Raw genomic sequence first — 18,628 nt, forward strand, 5'->3', positions numbered from 1 at the left:
TTAGGGAACAAGTTGAAATGAATGAAGCAACATTCAAGCACATTGCGGGGCCGGGTGGAGGTGGCAGGAATGGCTGTTGACAGCTGTGGAGTCACTAACACTCAGGCACTCCCTGGTGAACCCGGATTATAATCAGCATAAATCTAAGTGACTGTCGGGGCAAAGAAACCATGCTACAAAGTGTGGCCTGTCTTAAGGTTATTTTGGCTGACAGTAGTTGCCACCATAGCTGCCACCAGAGGGCCCCACCCTGCTCTGGATTTCTGCTTTATTACTATCCTTCGGAGGCCATGGTCTACCAGCAACTAATTTTTCCGTGGGAGCAGAAGTACTTTCTCTGCAGACCTTCCTTTGTTGCAACTGTAAAAAAAACTTTTTTGAATTTTATTGAAATATAGTTGATTTACAATGTTATGCTAATTTCTGCTGTACTGCAAAGTGACTCAGTTATACATATATATATTCTTTTTCATATTCTTTTCCATTATGGTTTATCACAGGATATTGAATATAGTTCCCTGTGCTGTACAGTAGGACCTTGTTGTTTATCCATCCTATATATAATAGTTTGCATCTGCTAATCCCAAACTCCCAATACTTCCCTCTCGCACCTCCCCTCCCCCTTAGCAACCACAAGTTTGTTTTCTATGTCTGTGAGTCTGTTTCTGTTTCAGAGCTATGGTTGCAATTTTTGAAACTTACTCTCTTTTTACATTAGTGATTCATATTTGCATCAACAAGTACAAAGAAGAAGATAATACATTACCTGGAATCTCTAAGCTTAGAAACAAACCTGTTATGCATATTTTGATGCCTTTCCTTCTAGTCTTTTTTTCTATGAATATTCATTTAGAAACCTACATATAGTTGGGATTGTATTGTATTTATCATTTACTAACCTGCTTTTCTCAGTTAGGATTTCATGAACATCTTTCTTTTCCATTAAATCTTTCTATTTAGTATTTAATGTCTGACCAACATCTCAACAATTGGATGCCTGCAATTTACTATCCACTTTCTTTGCAACACTTACACACACATACCCACACACACACACACACACACACACACACACACACACACACCGTAATTTATTTAACTAATTTCTTTGAAAGGTGAGGGTACATATGTATATGTTTGTATATGTTTGTACTTGTGTTTATGTTTGTGTGTATATCTATACATATAATATGTATATACACACATGCATAATTTTTCTGATTTTTATAAACAACACTGATGAATATGTTTATTATATCCTTGGAATAAATTTCTCTGGACACATCCCTTATTATATCCTTAGAATAAATTCCTAAAGTGAAATCACTGGGTCAAATGCTAATTCATAAGATACACTGAATGTAAAGGAATTTAGAAAGTTTTTCTCATATGTTCAAAAAAGAAACACTTTCCACAAAAATTGAAATAATTTCTAAACATCACCGTTGGACAATAAAAGTTGTAAAATTTTGATGCTCTGGCTCTTTCCAGTACAGTAGCCACTAGACATATGGATATTGAAATTTTAATTAATTAAGATTATATAACATTAAAAATTCAGTTCCTCAGTGGTGCCGGTCATATTTCCAGTGCTCCGTAGCCACATGTAGCAGTGGCATGTATATTGGAAAGTACATGTTAGGACCTTGTCATCATTGCAGGAAGTTTTATGGGACCATGCTGCTCTGATATCTTCATGAGTTCCTTTATAATTGTGTTTGGAATTTAGCATATTTTGTGGGTGATTAATTTGGTTTGTTATAAATAGATTTCTGAGTAAAAAATTTCGCCGTTCCATTGAAGGTGAAAAGTGTTGTCTTTCTGAAAATGTAAGAAAATGGAAATTCAGCACTTTCTCTTGCTTACTCATCCTCTCATAGGCTGAAAAGTAAGAACTAGTGTTCAAACTAACATCACTGTTGATGATTACAGATTACTGTGCACTTTCTGTGTGCCAAGCATGTAACTATTGTAAGTCAGGTATTCTTCACAAGGACTCTGGGAGGTGCAGCTGTTATCCACATTTTACAGAGAAAGAAACTGACGTACATAGAGCTCAAGTACCTTTTTCACGGTCAGCATGTGGCTGGATCTTGTTTGGGACCTAAGCCCTCTGGCTTCAGAGTCCACACAGTTAGCCACTCTCTGTACTGCTTCTCAAGAATGTGAGACTCTGTTAGGGAAAAAACCCAGCTCTTTGCTGTGCTGCAGAACTGTGCACACGTAAAGTAAAAATGCCTCCCAGTTGCTCAGTAAGTATCTACACCAGACATACACAGAAGTGTATATTCACAGCCTGTTTCTCAGGGAGGCTCCACTGAGCCAAATCCGATCTGGAATGAAGAGTGCTCAAGGGCCTTCTGGAGAAACTGTTACTCATCTGTACTCCAGCACGGAATCTGTTCAGTCAGAATGTATGTATTTTACACATTTCTTCTCCATCCATCCTTTATTGTGATGTGAAATTTTGTCAGTAAGCCTTGGGGGAGTAGGGGGAAAAGGGGGAGTTTAAATTGGAGTCAGAATCGAAGAGCTCAAGCCCAAACACCCTCACTTGATGTGGGTATTTGTTTGCAGCTGAAGGATCAGAGGTGACACTTTTAAGCAAAGCTCCCAGAAGTTTAACTTCAGTGAGGAGAAAACAAATCCCAAACACAATCTTAAGGGTAGCCAGGTCCAGGCAGAAAGCAATCTGGGGATTTTCAGTTTCAACCTTTTCCAAAAGGTGTCACTCTAAGGCAGCAGTGGGGAGGTGGGAGGGAGGTGGAGATAGAAATGTCAGATAAGAGTAATTGGAAAAATAAGATTAGTAGTCCTTGTTTTAACAAGGATCCTTCGGCCCACAGCATCACTGTCTAAGAAGTTGTTGCTGTTGAGGAGGGAGGGTTTCAGCGTTTATCTTTACCTTCTGATGTTAGTGTGACCTCCTTTGTGCCCAGAGCAGAGCTGGGCCAAGTCCCAGCTATTCCCACAGGACCAATTCACATTCCAGTTTTGCTGTAACCTGGGATACGGGGATTTCCTTGGCTCTGTGTTCTGGTGCAGACCGAAAACTACCATCCTCTTGCACTCAGGGTGTAGCGAAGACAGAAAAGTAGGATGGATGGTTAAGGGGAAAGGCAGAAGAGCCTGTGTATTTTTTAACATATGGTTTTAAAAGCTGTTTTAAAATTCCACATCATTAACACAAAATAGATACTAACTCAGTACTGACATATAATTTAAGAAACAAACTGTTTTATCAAAATATTTGAAGATCAGCTCTTGCCAAGTGAGCCTCTTGAAAAGCACTGGATGTTGCCACGTGTCAGGAAGATACACACAGAACAGGGAGTGGGGCTCTTGGCAGATAACTGAGAGAGAAGCTGGTTTTCAGATATTTAGTTAAACAACACAAATGTATGTGTAAGTTTAAGTCGACACATGTTAATGATTTAAGGTCTTAAACAGGTTTTTTATTTTATTGTGTTAAAGCTCCACTATTCACTTTAAAAGTTTTGACAGTTTCTCCAGAGCTGGGTGTAAGCATTAGACTCTTTAGAAATTCGTTTGATAGCTTCATTTTTCTTAAAGTGTACAGAGTTAAGAATTATTCAAATACATTGGAATAGTCCTTGTACCTTAACCATTTTATAAGGGAATTTTTATAATCTGCCACATAGGATGACTAATAAAATCAGAAACGACACACAATTACTTAGGGGTTTTTGTTTAGTTTAATTGGTGAGACCAAGTAGTCATCTAGCTTGAAGAAACCTTTAATTACTATGTTCTAGATATGTAACACCAAACCAATATATATTTTAAAATGTAATCTTAGGGCTTCCCTGGTGGCACAGTGGTTGAGAGTCCGCCTGCCGATGCAGCGGACACCGGTTCGTGCTCCGGTCGGGGAGGATCCCGCATGTCGCGGAGAGGCTGGGCCCGTGAGCCGTGGCCGCTGGGCCTGCGCGTCCGGAGCCTGTGCTCCGCAACGGGAGAGGCCACAACAGTGAGAGGCCCACGTACCGCAAAAAAAAAAAAAAAAGTAATCTTAGTTTTCTAGATATAGGATCAGAATTCCAGTCTTACCATATTTGGGGACCTTTTAGGAAATTCTTTTAAGTGGAACATGTTAAGTATTATAGAAGATTTCTGAGGTTGCTGTGAATCTCTTTTCATCAAGGATGGCCTTTTAGGAATAAGACAGCCTTTCTAAAACTTTTTTACCCCCAGGAAATATTATTGTCGGGTGAATTATCAATAGATATGCTTCCAAAATAAGCAAGTGCTGTGTTGAATAGAGACACTTGGGTTGCTTTCCTGCTGGACTTCTCAGAAGTGTTTATTGGCTCTTAATCATTGTGATGCTTCAAGTAGCAATTCCCTAATGAACAGAACCACATGGCCCCCAGCCTGGGCCCCCCAGCACATGTTGTCTCCCTCCTCTTCAGCAGGCCGCTCCCACTTACCTGCCTTAGGGAGGTGGGCCGTGAGGCCTCGGGCAAGACTGGCTTTGGTTTAACTCTTGCTCATCACTCAGTCCTTTCCTTTAACGGGTTTTTTTTTTTTATATCACTATTGTAATTAAAACGTTGTTTGATTCAAGCTTGCCCGCCAAACCAGACAGCTTCTGAGGATGAGCCTGTTGCTTGCGTCTAGCAGAATGCCCGGCACGTAGGAGACGCCCAGTGAGACGAAGTGGTGGAATGATGAAAGGACTGCCCGTCTCCCAGGTCCCGGGCAAAAAGCGAGGAGAATGCAGAGCAGGATTAAAAGCTGCGTGCTTCGACCCCAGCTCAAGGCCTGGGACATTTTTATTGTGCCGCCTAGAAACTCACGGGTTCCTGGGTGCTCTTGGTGGCTGATGGGGTGGCACTGAGCATAGGGGTTCCATCCATTCAGGGGCTGAGTAACTGAGCCCTCTTGTCCCCATAGCAAAGAGAAGGTGCTTGAGGCAAACAGAGAGCAAGAACTTGAAGGGCATTTGGTGAGGATGGCAAGGGGACCACTGATGGATGGGGTAGGAAAGTATCAAGTTCAGACTTACAGTTCATCCATCATTGCACTAAGTGGCTCAAAGGAAGGTGTTTCAGAATCACATCTTTGCATTCCCCTTCCTCTCATTCCTCAGGTATTTATTGAGTGTGGACACTGGTTCTGTGTCGGGGATGAAGGGCCTTCCACAAAGAGAGCGGAGATGTGGTCCTTGCCCTCTGGGGATTACAATCCAGTTGTAGCAACTAAGCACACACATGAAATAGTTGTGCAGAAATGTGAAGTGGTGTTTAATTAGGTGGGAGAAAGTCAGGTGCAGACGGTAAGAACTGAAGGCACTTGGGTTGGGTGAAAATCATGTGGCCAGGAACCCATAGTAGGGACACCGGTAACTGTCACACACTGGACACTTCCAGGGTTTCTAGCAGAGAGGGTTGGATGCTTTATGGGTATTATCTCCCTTTATACTCATGCCAATCCTGTGTGGTAGCTTCTGTCTCCTCCCTATTTTATAGAGGAGGACCTTCAGGCTAAGAGAAAGGTCAGCAAATGTCCAGGGTTCCCAGATAAGTTTGCACTTTGGCATCACTTTGGAATCATCTGCATCTTTAATTAAATACTGATGCCTGACTCCTACCCTCAAACACTTTAATTTAGTTGGTAGGAGTGTTACCATGGCATCAGGATTTTAAAAATCTTTCTAAAGGATTCAAAGGTGAAACAGAGTTTAGGAAGCATTGGGTTAATATTGTCCTAAGGTCACAGAGATCCTGTTGGTGGAGCCAAAACTTGATCCAGGTCTGCCTGTTTTCAGAGCTCCAGATTTAATCACTGTACCTGTGAAGGAGGCCAGGGCCCTGTGGCAGAGCCTTAAAGGAGAGGCGATTTCAGTAATTGGAGGGGTTGGTATAGGGCAGTCCAGGGGTGTGTGTACGTGTGTGTGTGGTTGACGGTAGGTGACACCAAGCACAAAATCTTGAATTCAGTAATAAGCAAAGATAAAATGGGTTGAATACTTCCTGGCACTTTATTAACAAGATCTGACACTTCTGTGGCACCGAGTACTTGGCATTGTTCTTAGGGCATCACACACGTTAACCCATTGAATCTTCACAGAACCCCTTTGAGCTACGTTCCCACATCACAAGGAAGAAACCTGGGCTCAGAAAACTTTTATAACTGACTCAGAAGGACACAGATAGTTAGTGGTAGGCTAGCTCCTAAGTTCTGTTTGTAACCACTATGCTGTGCTTATCTCTTACGTTAAGAATGTACTAAGTGTTTTCATATTTGCCAGTCCCTGAACTAAGAGCTTTACTTTGATTGCTTCATTTAATACTTGCAGTAATGCTTATGAGACATACCACTGTTATAGATGAGGAAACTCAGACACTTTCTCAAGGCTCTATAATTAAAAAGTGGTAAAGCAGGTATTATTAGTACAGTCTGCTTTCATAATCCATGATTTTAACCATTCTCAGTGTTTCAAAGTACTTAAAATTTTAAAAATTCAAATGAAATCTTAAGTGGAATGCTATCTATAAAACAAAGTAGAACAAGTACCTTTGAATGTGAGATAGTGGACGGAGGTCTCTGCTCATTCACACTCCTCCTCCCCCGCCACTGATCTGTCTATCAGCCCCCAGATGCCTTTTTGGAACCCCTGGTGCACTAGGGTACACAGTCTGAAGACAACTACTTTGGGTATCTCAGGAGCCCCTTGAGATACTGGAACCAGAACAATTGATATTTTTGACAAAATTTTGATGGTTTAGGCATATTTTCCTGACAGTAGGGAGATGAGTTGTAACAGTAAATCCTGTTAGACGTCTTTGAATCCCAAATCCACAGGGCCCAGTTCAAAGTCACATTGAGACACACAGTCAGAACAGCTGAAAAAAATCAAGAGGGAAGTCTGACCTTCAATCTGTATCTTTGGAAAACATTGAAGGGACCCCAGGAATAACTCTAGCAACTTTTTTCCCCTTCCCTTTTTCTCTTCCTTCTCAATTATCTTATTCTGCCCTTAAAACAAAACAAAACCTCTGTGTCCCCAGTCTCCAGGCTCGTTATTCCTCTTTCTCTTCTCACTTGTATCTCCTTCCTTTTTATTATATAAATCATTGTAGCCTGCCCTTAAAAGTATTATACTTTTGCACTCAGTTTTACAGGTTCTCTCTGCTACCCATTTCCTAAAATCCAGGCACAGAACTGGCTGAGAGATAACTGTGGTAGGGGAGAAGCTGATGAGGCAAAGCCATGTCCTTATTTAGGGTAGGGGTAGAGACAAAGGCTAGGAATACACACAAACACACCCACTTATTTTCAATCCTATCAGAAATGTGGGAAGGGAAGGGATCCAAGCTTGAAGCATCAAAAATCATGGTAGAAAGGGATGATGGGTCCAAGAAGTATTCCTAAAACAGAGCTACAAGACTTGATGATGAATAGAAAATAAAAGAGGGAAGAGACAAATGGGGTTCTGAGATCTTAAACATGAGTGACTGAGAAAAGGTCAGGGCTACCAATGTGTTCGGGAGTGGCAGGTTGGAAGGGCTGGGAGGGCTGGTAGGGATTTGGTTTTAGTTATGTGTGCATGGATCATTGTGAGTTTAAAATGATATTATGACATCCAAACAGAAGTAATCAATGGTTGGTTCAGTATATGTGAACGATGTTAAGTGAATAAAAGGAGACAAAGGGTGGAAAAGTATCAGAGTTGAGAGCTGTGGAGACAAATCTCAATCCTCCTTCTGAGGAGCCACATGGATGAGGAAAATGTCTCTGGGACAGAGTCATAAGGGGAAAGGTCTAGTTATGGACCGCAGGAAGGTGAAGAATTGGCAAAAGAAACAGGGGAGATAGATTACTAATTTAGGAGAGCTTCGGAGAGCCCAAGGGAAGGGTTGGCTTTTAGGAAAATGGGGAATGGATACAGCCCCACTCACCCATTAAACCATGTTTCAGAGAGACTATTTAATGAGAAGGAGAACTTTCTAATGATACATTTATTTAAAACTATTTAGAAAATTATATATAGCATCTCAATTATACATGCACACAAATAGAGAAAGAGAGAGATGGGGAAATTAAAACAAACTGTTTAGAGTGTTTATCTCCATGTGGTGGGATTTTGGGTGATCTTAGCTAAAAAGAATGTCATTTAACCTAAATAAAAAGAAACATTTAAAAATTTCATATCTGTGTCTTTTAGATTCTGTACGAGTGTACCTTATTATAAGAAAAAGTGTTATTGATATCAGTTAGAATAAATGATGTATAGGTTACATCATCTCACTTACTATACATAAACATCTAATAGAATAAGCAACATAATTTCCTGTTTCCAGATAAAGAAACTGAAGCTGAAAGAGATGAAGGAACTTGTGTCAGTCATACAGTGAGTGATGGAGACATGATTCAAATCTGGTAGTTTTTAAGGCATAAGTTTCATATACATAGCCAGCTAAAATGTTCCTTCAAATGAGGGGAAGAAGTTGGGGAACTGTTTAGCTGTGCAGACTACACATTAAGAAAAGACATATGGCAAGAAGGAAGGTACCAGTGGCCTGCAAAGGTAGAGTTTCCATGGCATAGCAAGAATAAGAAGCACTTCCTCTTGATGAGAGGGGACTGGTGGGGCGGGGTGGGGGGGGAGATGGAGGCAGGTGTTATAGAGCACTTGATAAGAAGTGTGACAGTTCATCAGTCAAGACAGCCCAAGTCAAGCTGGGGGTAATGGCCCCTTATCTCTTGGTGTAGTACAACAACGGTGCATACCTTGCTTATGTGATGTGGGTTGGCCTTGGGCTTCATTGTGGTCCCTCAGGGACTCAGGCTGAAGGAGACATCATCTGAAACATGCTTCTATGCTCATCATGGCAGGGAAAACGGAAGGCTGGGGTTGACTGCTACTACCTGGAAATGACAATGATTTTCTTGGCCAAACCCTCACCCAACTTAAAGGGAGAGGGAAGTGTTGTCCTACCATGTGCCTGGAAAGGGGGGAACTAGAATATTGTGGACCACCCTGATGGCCACCATTGGTGGGGGAAACACTTCTTGCTTTCTAATGCTCCTGTTTTGGTAGTAAAGGAAACAGTTTGCAGAACTCTAGAACATCTAACACAGGAGATACCATGGGCATCATCTGGGAAACTGAGACGCCAAGAATCAAGTGCTTATTTGCACAAAGTTACAGGTAGAAACAGTGGCTGTGCAAAGACTAGAACAGTGTATCTGAGGCCAGTGCCCCAGGTGGTCCAGTGTGCAGTCCTCAGTGGTCAGGTGAATTAGGAGTGAAAGGCTTGGCCTGGGAAGCTATTTTGAGATTCTGCTTCCAAGGTGTTGAAAATAGCAGTCTCACCTCAAACTAAGAATTATTGACATTGGAAGCCAAAAGCATCTCCATCAGTCAAAGAAAGTCTGCATTACATCTCTCAGGTGTCCAGGTTTTCTCCATGTGATTATTGCTGAAATGACCAGGGAAGCCTGCAAGTCATTACTCTAAGGTGTAATTGTTAAAGTTGGGTTAATATAAAACTAGTTAGTGCCTGCCCTAAGGAGTCAGGTGGCAGGTGAACTAAGAACTTGGAAACCCAGCTGAGTAGCATACTGTGTCTGTAGATTGCAAGCAGGTCAGTTCAATTCATGAGAAAGAGATTCAGCAGGTGAGAATCCTCAACACTCTCCCTCTTCTCAGATAAATAGTACATTTGGGATAAAGAACAATTTATGAAAGGAAACGGGGTCGTGAGGACAAAGGCCATCCCATATGGAGGGTCAGGCAGACTTTGTCTGAGTTGGCACACTTGGAATGACCATAATACTAATATATATTTTTTCAACACTGCTATTGAGTATATCAACAGTAGGGGAAAAAAGAAGACAAAGTAAAAGAAGAAGAAAAACCACCTCTGCTTCAGCCTCATCAAGTATTGCTTCTAGATATTTATGATATTCTGTGAACTTATATGAGAAACTAAAAAGTTTAATTGCTTTTTAATTTTTAAATTTTGTATATTTCTGAAGTTAAAGAATAATGCTATTCTACAATTAAACATGTGTAATTCTGTGACTTTCATAGGTTATCGTTTATGTTCCTTGCTTTTTAAACTGGTTTTGGTTTGGGCTTTTATTTACATTACATGGCCATCAAGTTTCCTCCTTCTATCAGGGCAAAATGGAGGGTTTCCTGAATCTTAAAATCCTGTAATTTACCTTGGATGTGAACTATAATGCTTATTCTGAATACATTCCATGTAAAACTGCAGAAATTGTGTAGAAAGTCTTTATGAATTGGAACTTAACATATCATTGACAAGTTTTGAAGGGCGTTCTGTTGACTTTGGTGATAGATGATCCCATTCTGCCAAGTTCAGCTGGAAGGGGTGACCCAAACATCAACCCTGGAACCTAGAAACTTCCTGAAACCATGGTTTTAAATCAGCAGGGTGGATGCAGCATGCATCTGTGCAAGAGATGGCATTTCACCAGCTTGCTCCACGGAAGTCTCTGGAACAAAACCATAAACATCAGCCCTTATTGTTGTGTGTTGGCTTTTAAAAGCCTCCCGTGGTTTGGGGAGGATAAGGCCTTGCCTTGGGGGCTCCCTGGTCCAATTTTTTGGGACCTGGCTGAAAACCCTGTATATTTGATAGTCTGGCTTATTTCTATGGTGTATTAGCACCCTATAAAAGTTACATGTCATTTATTTCAAGTTTAGAACCCTCTCAAACTTCAGGGGCAAACCAAACTTGAACCTTTTGTGGCTGGAATTCTGTTTACCTTTGGCCAAACCTTGCTTCCTGAATGTGAAACAGGGAGGTGAGGTGAGAGGGAGGCCCCTGAGGCCCTTTGGACACCAAATCGCTTTTGCCAAACAAGGCTTTGATAGGTTAAAACATGAATGAATTTGAAATACTTCCTGTCAGAATACTCTGGGGCCTACACACAGAAGTATATTGTGCCGGGCAAAATGCGTTTTGAGTGTTGCCTTCAGCCAACTGAAGTGAGGCAGTATCTGAGATTTTTGCCAAACAGGTTGAAGTTGGGTCAAGCCACTCTCCCTCCACTTCTAATAAATATATTAAATAGTTTCTATAAAAGTTAGTGGATAATCCAATTGAATGAGGACCTTGAGAAATTTGGACACTTCTTGTGTTTGAAATATTTATTTTTAACTAGTGACAAAGAAAGAGTGGATGCCAAGATACAATGCCCAGTTCAAGGATGGCTTTGATTCCTCTGTGTCTATTGTCAGAACATAGTCTAGCACGAAGTGCCTTGTGCTTGAATGGAGGAGAAATAACACACTGTGTTCCATGTGCTTTACAGATAGAGGAACTGATGAATGCACTGGAGAAGACCAGACAGGAACTGGACGCCACCAAGGCTCGCCTTGCCTCCACGCAGCAGTCTCTGGCTGAAAAAGAAGCACACTTGGCCAACCTCCGGATAGAGCGGAGAAAACAGCTGGAGGAGATCCTGGAGATGAAGTGAGTACCCATTTTTGCTTTCCTACTCTCTCTTTTCTGACTTCTCTGTAGGGATGAGAAAGGGAAGGCTAGAGAAGAGGAAGAAAGCTTGGAGAAATAATAATTTAGCTAACACTTGACTAGTTATTTCCATGACTACGCTTCTTATTTTTTTGAATTATAGCTTCCACGTCCCAGTTTGCACATGTCTCACATCTGTTATTAAAAAAAAAAAATCCAACATGAGGTTTTGTGCCTCTGTGTTTTGTGGACGGCACTAATAGATCTGCCGAAAAGGTCTGAGTTGGCCAAGGGACAGAGGCCTTGTTAAGCACAATGGTAATTTAAGTCCTGCTCAGAGTTAAGTGGAAACTTTTCTGAGGAGGTATTTCCTAATTGTGACTATAACTTTGCTAATTATATTCTTCTCACTTGTGTACAATGCCTGGCTTGTGTTGGTGTTCATAGAGTCTCAAGGTTGGCACCTCTTTGTTTAGAAAGCAGGACTCTGATTTGCTGGGCCGATAAAAACAGGCTTGGAAATCCCCCTGCCCCCCTGTCTCCTTGGGTAGGTAAGGGCTGAGGGGAGACTGGAATAAATGTCTTTGATTTAATCAATAAGGTACAGCTGGTTGTCGGGCAGTGGTCATTCCTGTAGGCCTGTGACACACCTGTCTTCACCTAGCTTTTATTTCGTTCTTACAATGAAACAATATCACCATGGAAAATCATAGTAAAGGTAATTACTCAAAGATTTTAGAGGTAATCAATTGCTGTGGATCTGTTTCTGAAAAAATAGGCAAGAAGCAGCATCTCCTTCTGTAAGTTTTAAAATGAAATAATCACTAAAATATAATTTAAATCCAACCTCCTTCCACAGTAAGGGGAAATGTACAGAATTATGGCATCTTAAGCCTGTAACATAGACTTTGAAATTGGTGGCTAGGTATGGAAGAATAACCTTATCCTGACCCTGCAAGTCTTACACATGGTTAACATTAAACCCAGGAAGCTTAGATCATGGAAAATATGGAATGAAATATTTTGAAGGATTTAATAACGAGGACAAAACTTTTATTCCTCGTCAACTACCTCAGTTTCTCCAAGACCAAAGAATAAGTAGTTTTATTTCCACTTATAAACTCTCATTTTTCCTAATAAAAGATGATATAATAAAAACAGATATTATTATCCTCAGTTTAGAGGTGAGGGAACTGAGACTCAGCGAGATTTCAAGTAACTTGCTTAAGGACATCTGGCCAGGATTAAAACCAAAATCTAATCAGGCTCCCTTTCTACTACCTCATTTTCTCATGGAGCTTATGTCACCTCCACCAAGTCCAGAACTTTTGTCTGTTTGAGTCACTTCAGTAATTATGCTGCCTAGAACAGTGCTCAGTAATTGTTTGTTGAAGCAATGAAGAGATTGAATGCTGGAGATTGGATTTTATGTACTTAGGAAGAAAAGTATTTCAAGCATTTGTGACATTATCGATGTGATCGATAATTTATTAATAATACCAGTACATTGATTCCATCAGCCTTTATTCTTTCTCTTTCACTTATCCGGCTTCTGCCTCCTTGTGTGTTGTTATGTGTCAAGTTCAGCCTCGTTTCTCTCGTTGTTCTGCAGCTGTTCCCAAGTTAACTCTACAGCTCCTGGAGTGATTTATTATGCCATTATAAGGAAACTTTCATTATTTCCTGTTTATAAAAAGAGCATATACTTTCAATGTTTTGAGAGAACAAGTAATGGTGAAGCATGCTGGTTTGGGAGTCATCAGAGCTGGGTTGAAATCCTGTTGCTTCCACTTGGTGGCTGTGTCACTTGGGGGAAAATGACCTTAACAACGCTGACCCTCCAGTTTCCAACTATGATGACTTTCGTGGGGTGGTTGTGAGGAGAGGCACTCAGAGCAGGGCTTGGCACACAGAAAATGATATATGTGTGTGAATGGCGCTATCAGCCAATGAAAATATGTCATTTGTTTAATATACTTTGTGAAGAGTATCATTTATCTAAAATTTGGGTTTATTTTTCTAAAACATATAAACTTTTTCCGTATGTTTTCCTACTTAATTTCATGATTTCAGATAGCACCTCACTAAGACCTCTTTTGGTGAATTGCCACATTATTGCCCAAGTGCTTATTAATCTGCTGCCACTGCAAAATAAATACAAAATTCCTATTAATTCCTTTGGTAAAAGTAACAAAGCCCTGCTTCATTAAGCCCAATATGGACCTCATTCACTATTTAACTGGCCTAGAAGCCCCACTTACAGTGGGCTTCTTCCCAGGAGTATGGGGACACAGGTGCAGGGCAGTTACATTGACTGAGAACCCCAATTAGCTTTATCAGCCTCTTCAGCTGTTCAAGTCAACCCAATGGTTTGGTCAATCTTGATTTTTAAGCTGAGTTGACATATTGGTTACTTGGCATTAACCAAATCAGTGTAAGTTAGTGGGAGCAGTCAGCTGGATGTATCACTGTATCCGCTGTCACTCTGTGCCAGGCGCTGTTGGTTTTCATTCAACTGACAGGCATTGTGCAAGCAGCTTTAGGCAAGTCTACCCAGTTTCCCAGCCCTGGTAGCAAGGGAGAGGCTCTGTGGTGTTAGAGGAAAGAGGGACGGGGCCTTGAGTCAAGAGAAAGAAGATGTGGTCTTATAACTGAACCATAACATTAAAGGAGATCACTCTCTGGTTGCCTCAGTGTTTTCTTTGGTAACATGGAGGTAATAATACTTGCTCTGCCTACTCTATAGAATTGTTATAGGGACAGGATTTCTTTTTTTTAAATACTGAACTGAAATTATGTAAACCAGCATATGTAAAAGTGCTTTGAAACATAAAAGGGGATTTTGAAATAAGAGGTGGTGTCTGTTAAATTCGTTGCAAAATTAAATGGCACGGAGTTTTAGTATTGGAAAGCAGCTGGGTCCAACCTTCCAGCCTACGTAAGCCAGACTCCTGTCCACATAATGACTAATAAGGAAATCACCAGGCCCTGGTGAAGACCACTTCCTTTGGAAGTCACGGGCTCATAAGGTGGTGGTTCATGTTCCACAGCTCATGCAGGTAGCTCATTTGTCCTTAGATGGAACTGAAGTGGCTTTCCATGGAATCGTCCCACTTGTCTTGGTTTTTGTTTCAGAGCTACATAGATTTCACCTGAGCCCCATCCACAGGACAGCCAGCCTTTTAGATATTTGTTTGGGTAAAAGTGTGCATTTTAGAAAAAAAAAAAAAAGAAAGAAACAGAGAAGCAAAACTTAAAAACAAAACCACCTCGATCCTACCATGCAGAGGTGGATACTGGTAGCATTTTGGTATATACCTTTACAAATGCTCTCTATTTTTTAACAAAATTAGATTGTACTTCCATATTTTATAAATCCTGCATTTGAGGAATGAAAGGATGAATTAGTTCAAAAATTTGTAAATATTTCTTGAGCACCGACTATGTGGTAGGTACTGTTCTAGGTGGAAAAACAAAAATGTCTGCCCTTATCCAGCTTGCATTTTAGTAAAATGAGTGAAGGAAATGAATGAACAAATAAATAAGTAAATAAATGAATAGGTAGATGAATAAAGTAGCTTCTTGTGGAACCAAAGGAGTTTGGAATCCCACTTAGAAATCTGCTTCCATAGGTAAGGACCGTCATGGTTATTTGGGGTAAAAAGGGACATGCCCTGTCACTCCCTATAGTCTGAGAAGCCTTTTAGGAACTGAGCCCAAAGGGAGCCTTTGACTCTGTCTTGTGTAGCATTCTTCCCCCCAGTATGCCCTTTTCCAGTTTGATCTTCATTGCTTTGTATTCTAACTGCCAGTCATTATTCCCACACCGGAAGGAACTAACAGTTCCCAACCATACATTTTCATACGAGAACATAATATTCTCCTTCCCTTGTGTATAAGATTATGCTTTTACTTAAAAAAAATCTAAAACCTCTTACTAAAACATTTCATAATGGTTCATCTTTGTTACACTTGCTTCTACTTAAAGGGTTTTATCAAAATAATATTAAGAACATCATTCTATATGTTTGGTTTTATTAATGCCGGTTAATGAGCTTACATTCCAGTAACCAAAGCTCAATTATTTAATTTGTGGCAGGTGAATTTGATATCTGTAGCTAAAAGGAATTGAAGGCCATGAGATACTGTACTTAAAATCTGTCTGTGTGCATTTGCTCAGACGATTTAAACTAGCATAGTAATTTAACAGGCAGACAGGCAGGCTAACTGATATGTTCCATTTAGTATTAAACACTGAATGAATAAGGGTTTTGAGAGCTGGTTAAAAGTTACGTAATTTGAAGTGCATGTTTTAGACTTTTTGAGGTGATTTCTCATACTTATGTAAAGATTTTAAGGGGACCTCTGTACTTTATCTCATCTGATGACATTGTGATATCCATCTTAATTTACTGGGTATTGTTGCATTTTAGACATCTTCTCTAGATAGCCTCAGAAGCCTTTGTATACACTGGGCTATTTTAGGAAGTTTACAGTGAGGTAAGACCCCGGCTTATTCCAAGGCATTATCCTGTTGGCCTCTTTGATCTAGGATCTCTTTTGAGAGAGCCACTCATTAGGTAAGTACCCTTCAAAGGAGAAGCATGGTGCAGAAAATGATAAAATCAATTTATTCTTTACTTCATGCCAACATGAGAAAAGACAAATCACATATCTTTAGGAAGGAATCCTAAGTGCCTGGTAATTTGGACAGGATAAATGGAGCCTGGGAGAGGAGTTTTGAGGGCAACTGTTACTTAAAATTGATGAACTCAGTTGCAAGAGATGTTATGGAGATTGAATGAAATTATGCATTTACGAGAAAGTGATTTATAAGCTGTAGAAGTCATGTACGTATAATGTGTGACATACTAATATGTTAGGTAAACTGACTATAATTAGCATACACTGATCCCATCTTCAAATTCCAATTGACCTCATGCTTTCAACAGTTTTTTATAGGGAGGCGGCTACAGTGCAATTCCTTCTCTAATCAATGAATGGTTTGTTTAGAAAAACCTTGGCATGCACAATTTAGACTATATATTAAATACTATGATAATGTGTCCTAGAATGTCCCAGTCTGTCTGTCCTTATTTACCTCCTGCTAAATTCTAAAAGTAAATTGAGTCAGCGAAAACACTAGTGAAGCTTGCCTCAGCTTTCTAAGATACCTGCAGTGATTGAGGACGGGTGGCAGAGAGAAGAACTGCTTATTAAACAGCAATTGTGGTCTGAGCTGCAGGCAGTCACGTGATGGACAGTAGCTGACCACTCAAAATTTCTGTTTCTCTCTTGTAACGCTGAAGTTGTGGCTTAGGGCCTTTAGTGGAAGAGAAAAGGCTTGCTGTACATAAAGTGGGTAAGCAAAACTTAACTACAAAGAAAATACCTTTAGAATAGTGGAATGGTCTAATTAGCTTCAATGCGAGGAACAGAAAACCCCACATTCCAGAAGCTCATACAAGTGGCTGCATAGTCACCAGGGACCCACACTCCTTCTGCCTTGAAGCTTTGCTATTCTCTGTACATGAGAGGTGTCCATCTCATGATACAAGGTTTTTGCCTCAGCTCCAACCGTTCCATCCACATTCCAGCAAGCAGACAGGAGAAAGGAGAAGGGAGAATCTCCTTGCCCTTTAAGTTGCACATACCATCCACGAACATCTGAGTCATTTAACAGTTTACTCGATAAATAGCTGTTGAGCATTCATTGCTTGCAAGGACTGTTCTACACCTTAGGCACCGATCTAAGCCAGGGTTCTAAGTGAACAGAAATTGTTTGTCACATGGTCACACTTAGATGCAAGAAGGCAGGAAATGCAGACTGTAGCTGGGTGGCTCTATGTCCAGCTAACACTTAGGGAACCCAAGGAAGGAAAGGGGTGGTGGGGTATTGGGGGCAACTAGCCGTCTTTGCTGAAATAAACAAAGTATGGAAAGAAAGTGACAACTGGTATGTTATCTCACTGAGCATTTAAAAATAACTTTGCGACTATACTTTTAGATATAGTATTTCTAACAGATATATACTTGCATGCACGTATATCCAGTATATATCTGAGTTCATTTCTGGGTACTAGTGTTGGTAAACTATGGGAGAGTCATATGGTGAGTGAACAGGTTTGGAAATAGCTGAAAAATCTCATCATGGTTGGGATAGCTGATGGGTGAGGAGTGTTAGTCTACAGAAGACCAAGAGGCAGATTCTCCCTTCAGCTATTAAAGGGGTGAAATGAGAGAAAAGAAATGGACTTGATTTATGCTGCCTCAGATGATTGTGCTACAGCACAATCATCCTTTAAGGGGAGGAAGGCCTTCCTTCAGTGCTTTGTACCAGTCAGAATTCTGTAGCCTTTTGAGGTTGTTCCTGAGGTATGTCAGCAAATCCTGGGTGCAGGGGGATATCACCTGCTCTGGGTGCTATAGAGAGAATTCCCATCCCCAGGAAGGGGACAGAGGGATGATCTCCACAATTCCTTTCAATGTGGAATTGTACCAGTAAATCTGCTAAATAAGTGATCTGGAACATGAATAATATTTAGGAGATGCTGGAATCTTCTTTGTTTCTTCTCTTAAGGAACTCTATTTGAATGGAGGAACTTTTGCCAAAAGCCGAAAATGACTGCTTGGTTTAAGACACTGTCCTCTCTGATAGGACCACAACCGAATTTTCCTGTACTTTTGTACATTGCATTTATTTTTCATAAAACCCTTCAGATGTGAAATATATGAGCCAAGCAAAGATGTGTCTCACAAACTATTACAGAGAAAGAATCAGTGGTTAAATTTCATGTCAGGTAGAATCAGGAACCCTTGACTCTCCCTGCCCTAAGGATTGTACTATCTTTGATTAAAGTGTCTTCAGAGAATTAAACCAGCCCAGGCATATGTACTATTTACTGCATGCAGACTTTGGCCAATGGGATTAATATTACCGGTGAACAACTCTTAGGTGCTTATTACATGTCAGGCAGGGGCTAAGTATGTCACCTCCTGTGAGATGGGGAGTATAATTACCTCCACTGTGTAGATGCAGAAACTGAGGCTCAGAGGCCTGGAACTCAGAGTCTTTTTGACACTACATTCTATGATTTTAACCACTGACAAATTGCATCACACTGTCTCCTAGTGAAAAACTCAGGATGTTGTTG

At 40.6% G+C, this 18,628-nt stretch overlaps 1 protein-coding gene across 1 annotated transcript in view; it reads left to right on the forward strand.

The window, feature by feature from the left end:
• Nucleotides 1–18,628, forward strand: part of ERC2 (ELKS/RAB6-interacting/CAST family member 2) — a 610,694-nt gene that overhangs the window by 533,640 nt on the left and 58,426 nt on the right. The window contains exon 12 of the mRNA XM_060164014.1: nt 11,314–11,474. Coding sequence (XP_060019997.1) covers nt 11,314–11,474 — 161 coding nt within the window. The remainder of the gene's footprint in view (nt 1–11,313; nt 11,475–18,628) is intronic.

The sequence above is a fragment of the Lagenorhynchus albirostris genome, chromosome 10 (assembly GCF_949774975.1).
Source record: "Lagenorhynchus albirostris chromosome 10, mLagAlb1.1, whole genome shotgun sequence".
In the NCBI taxonomy this organism is placed as follows: domain Eukaryota; kingdom Metazoa; phylum Chordata; class Mammalia; order Artiodactyla; family Delphinidae; genus Lagenorhynchus; species Lagenorhynchus albirostris.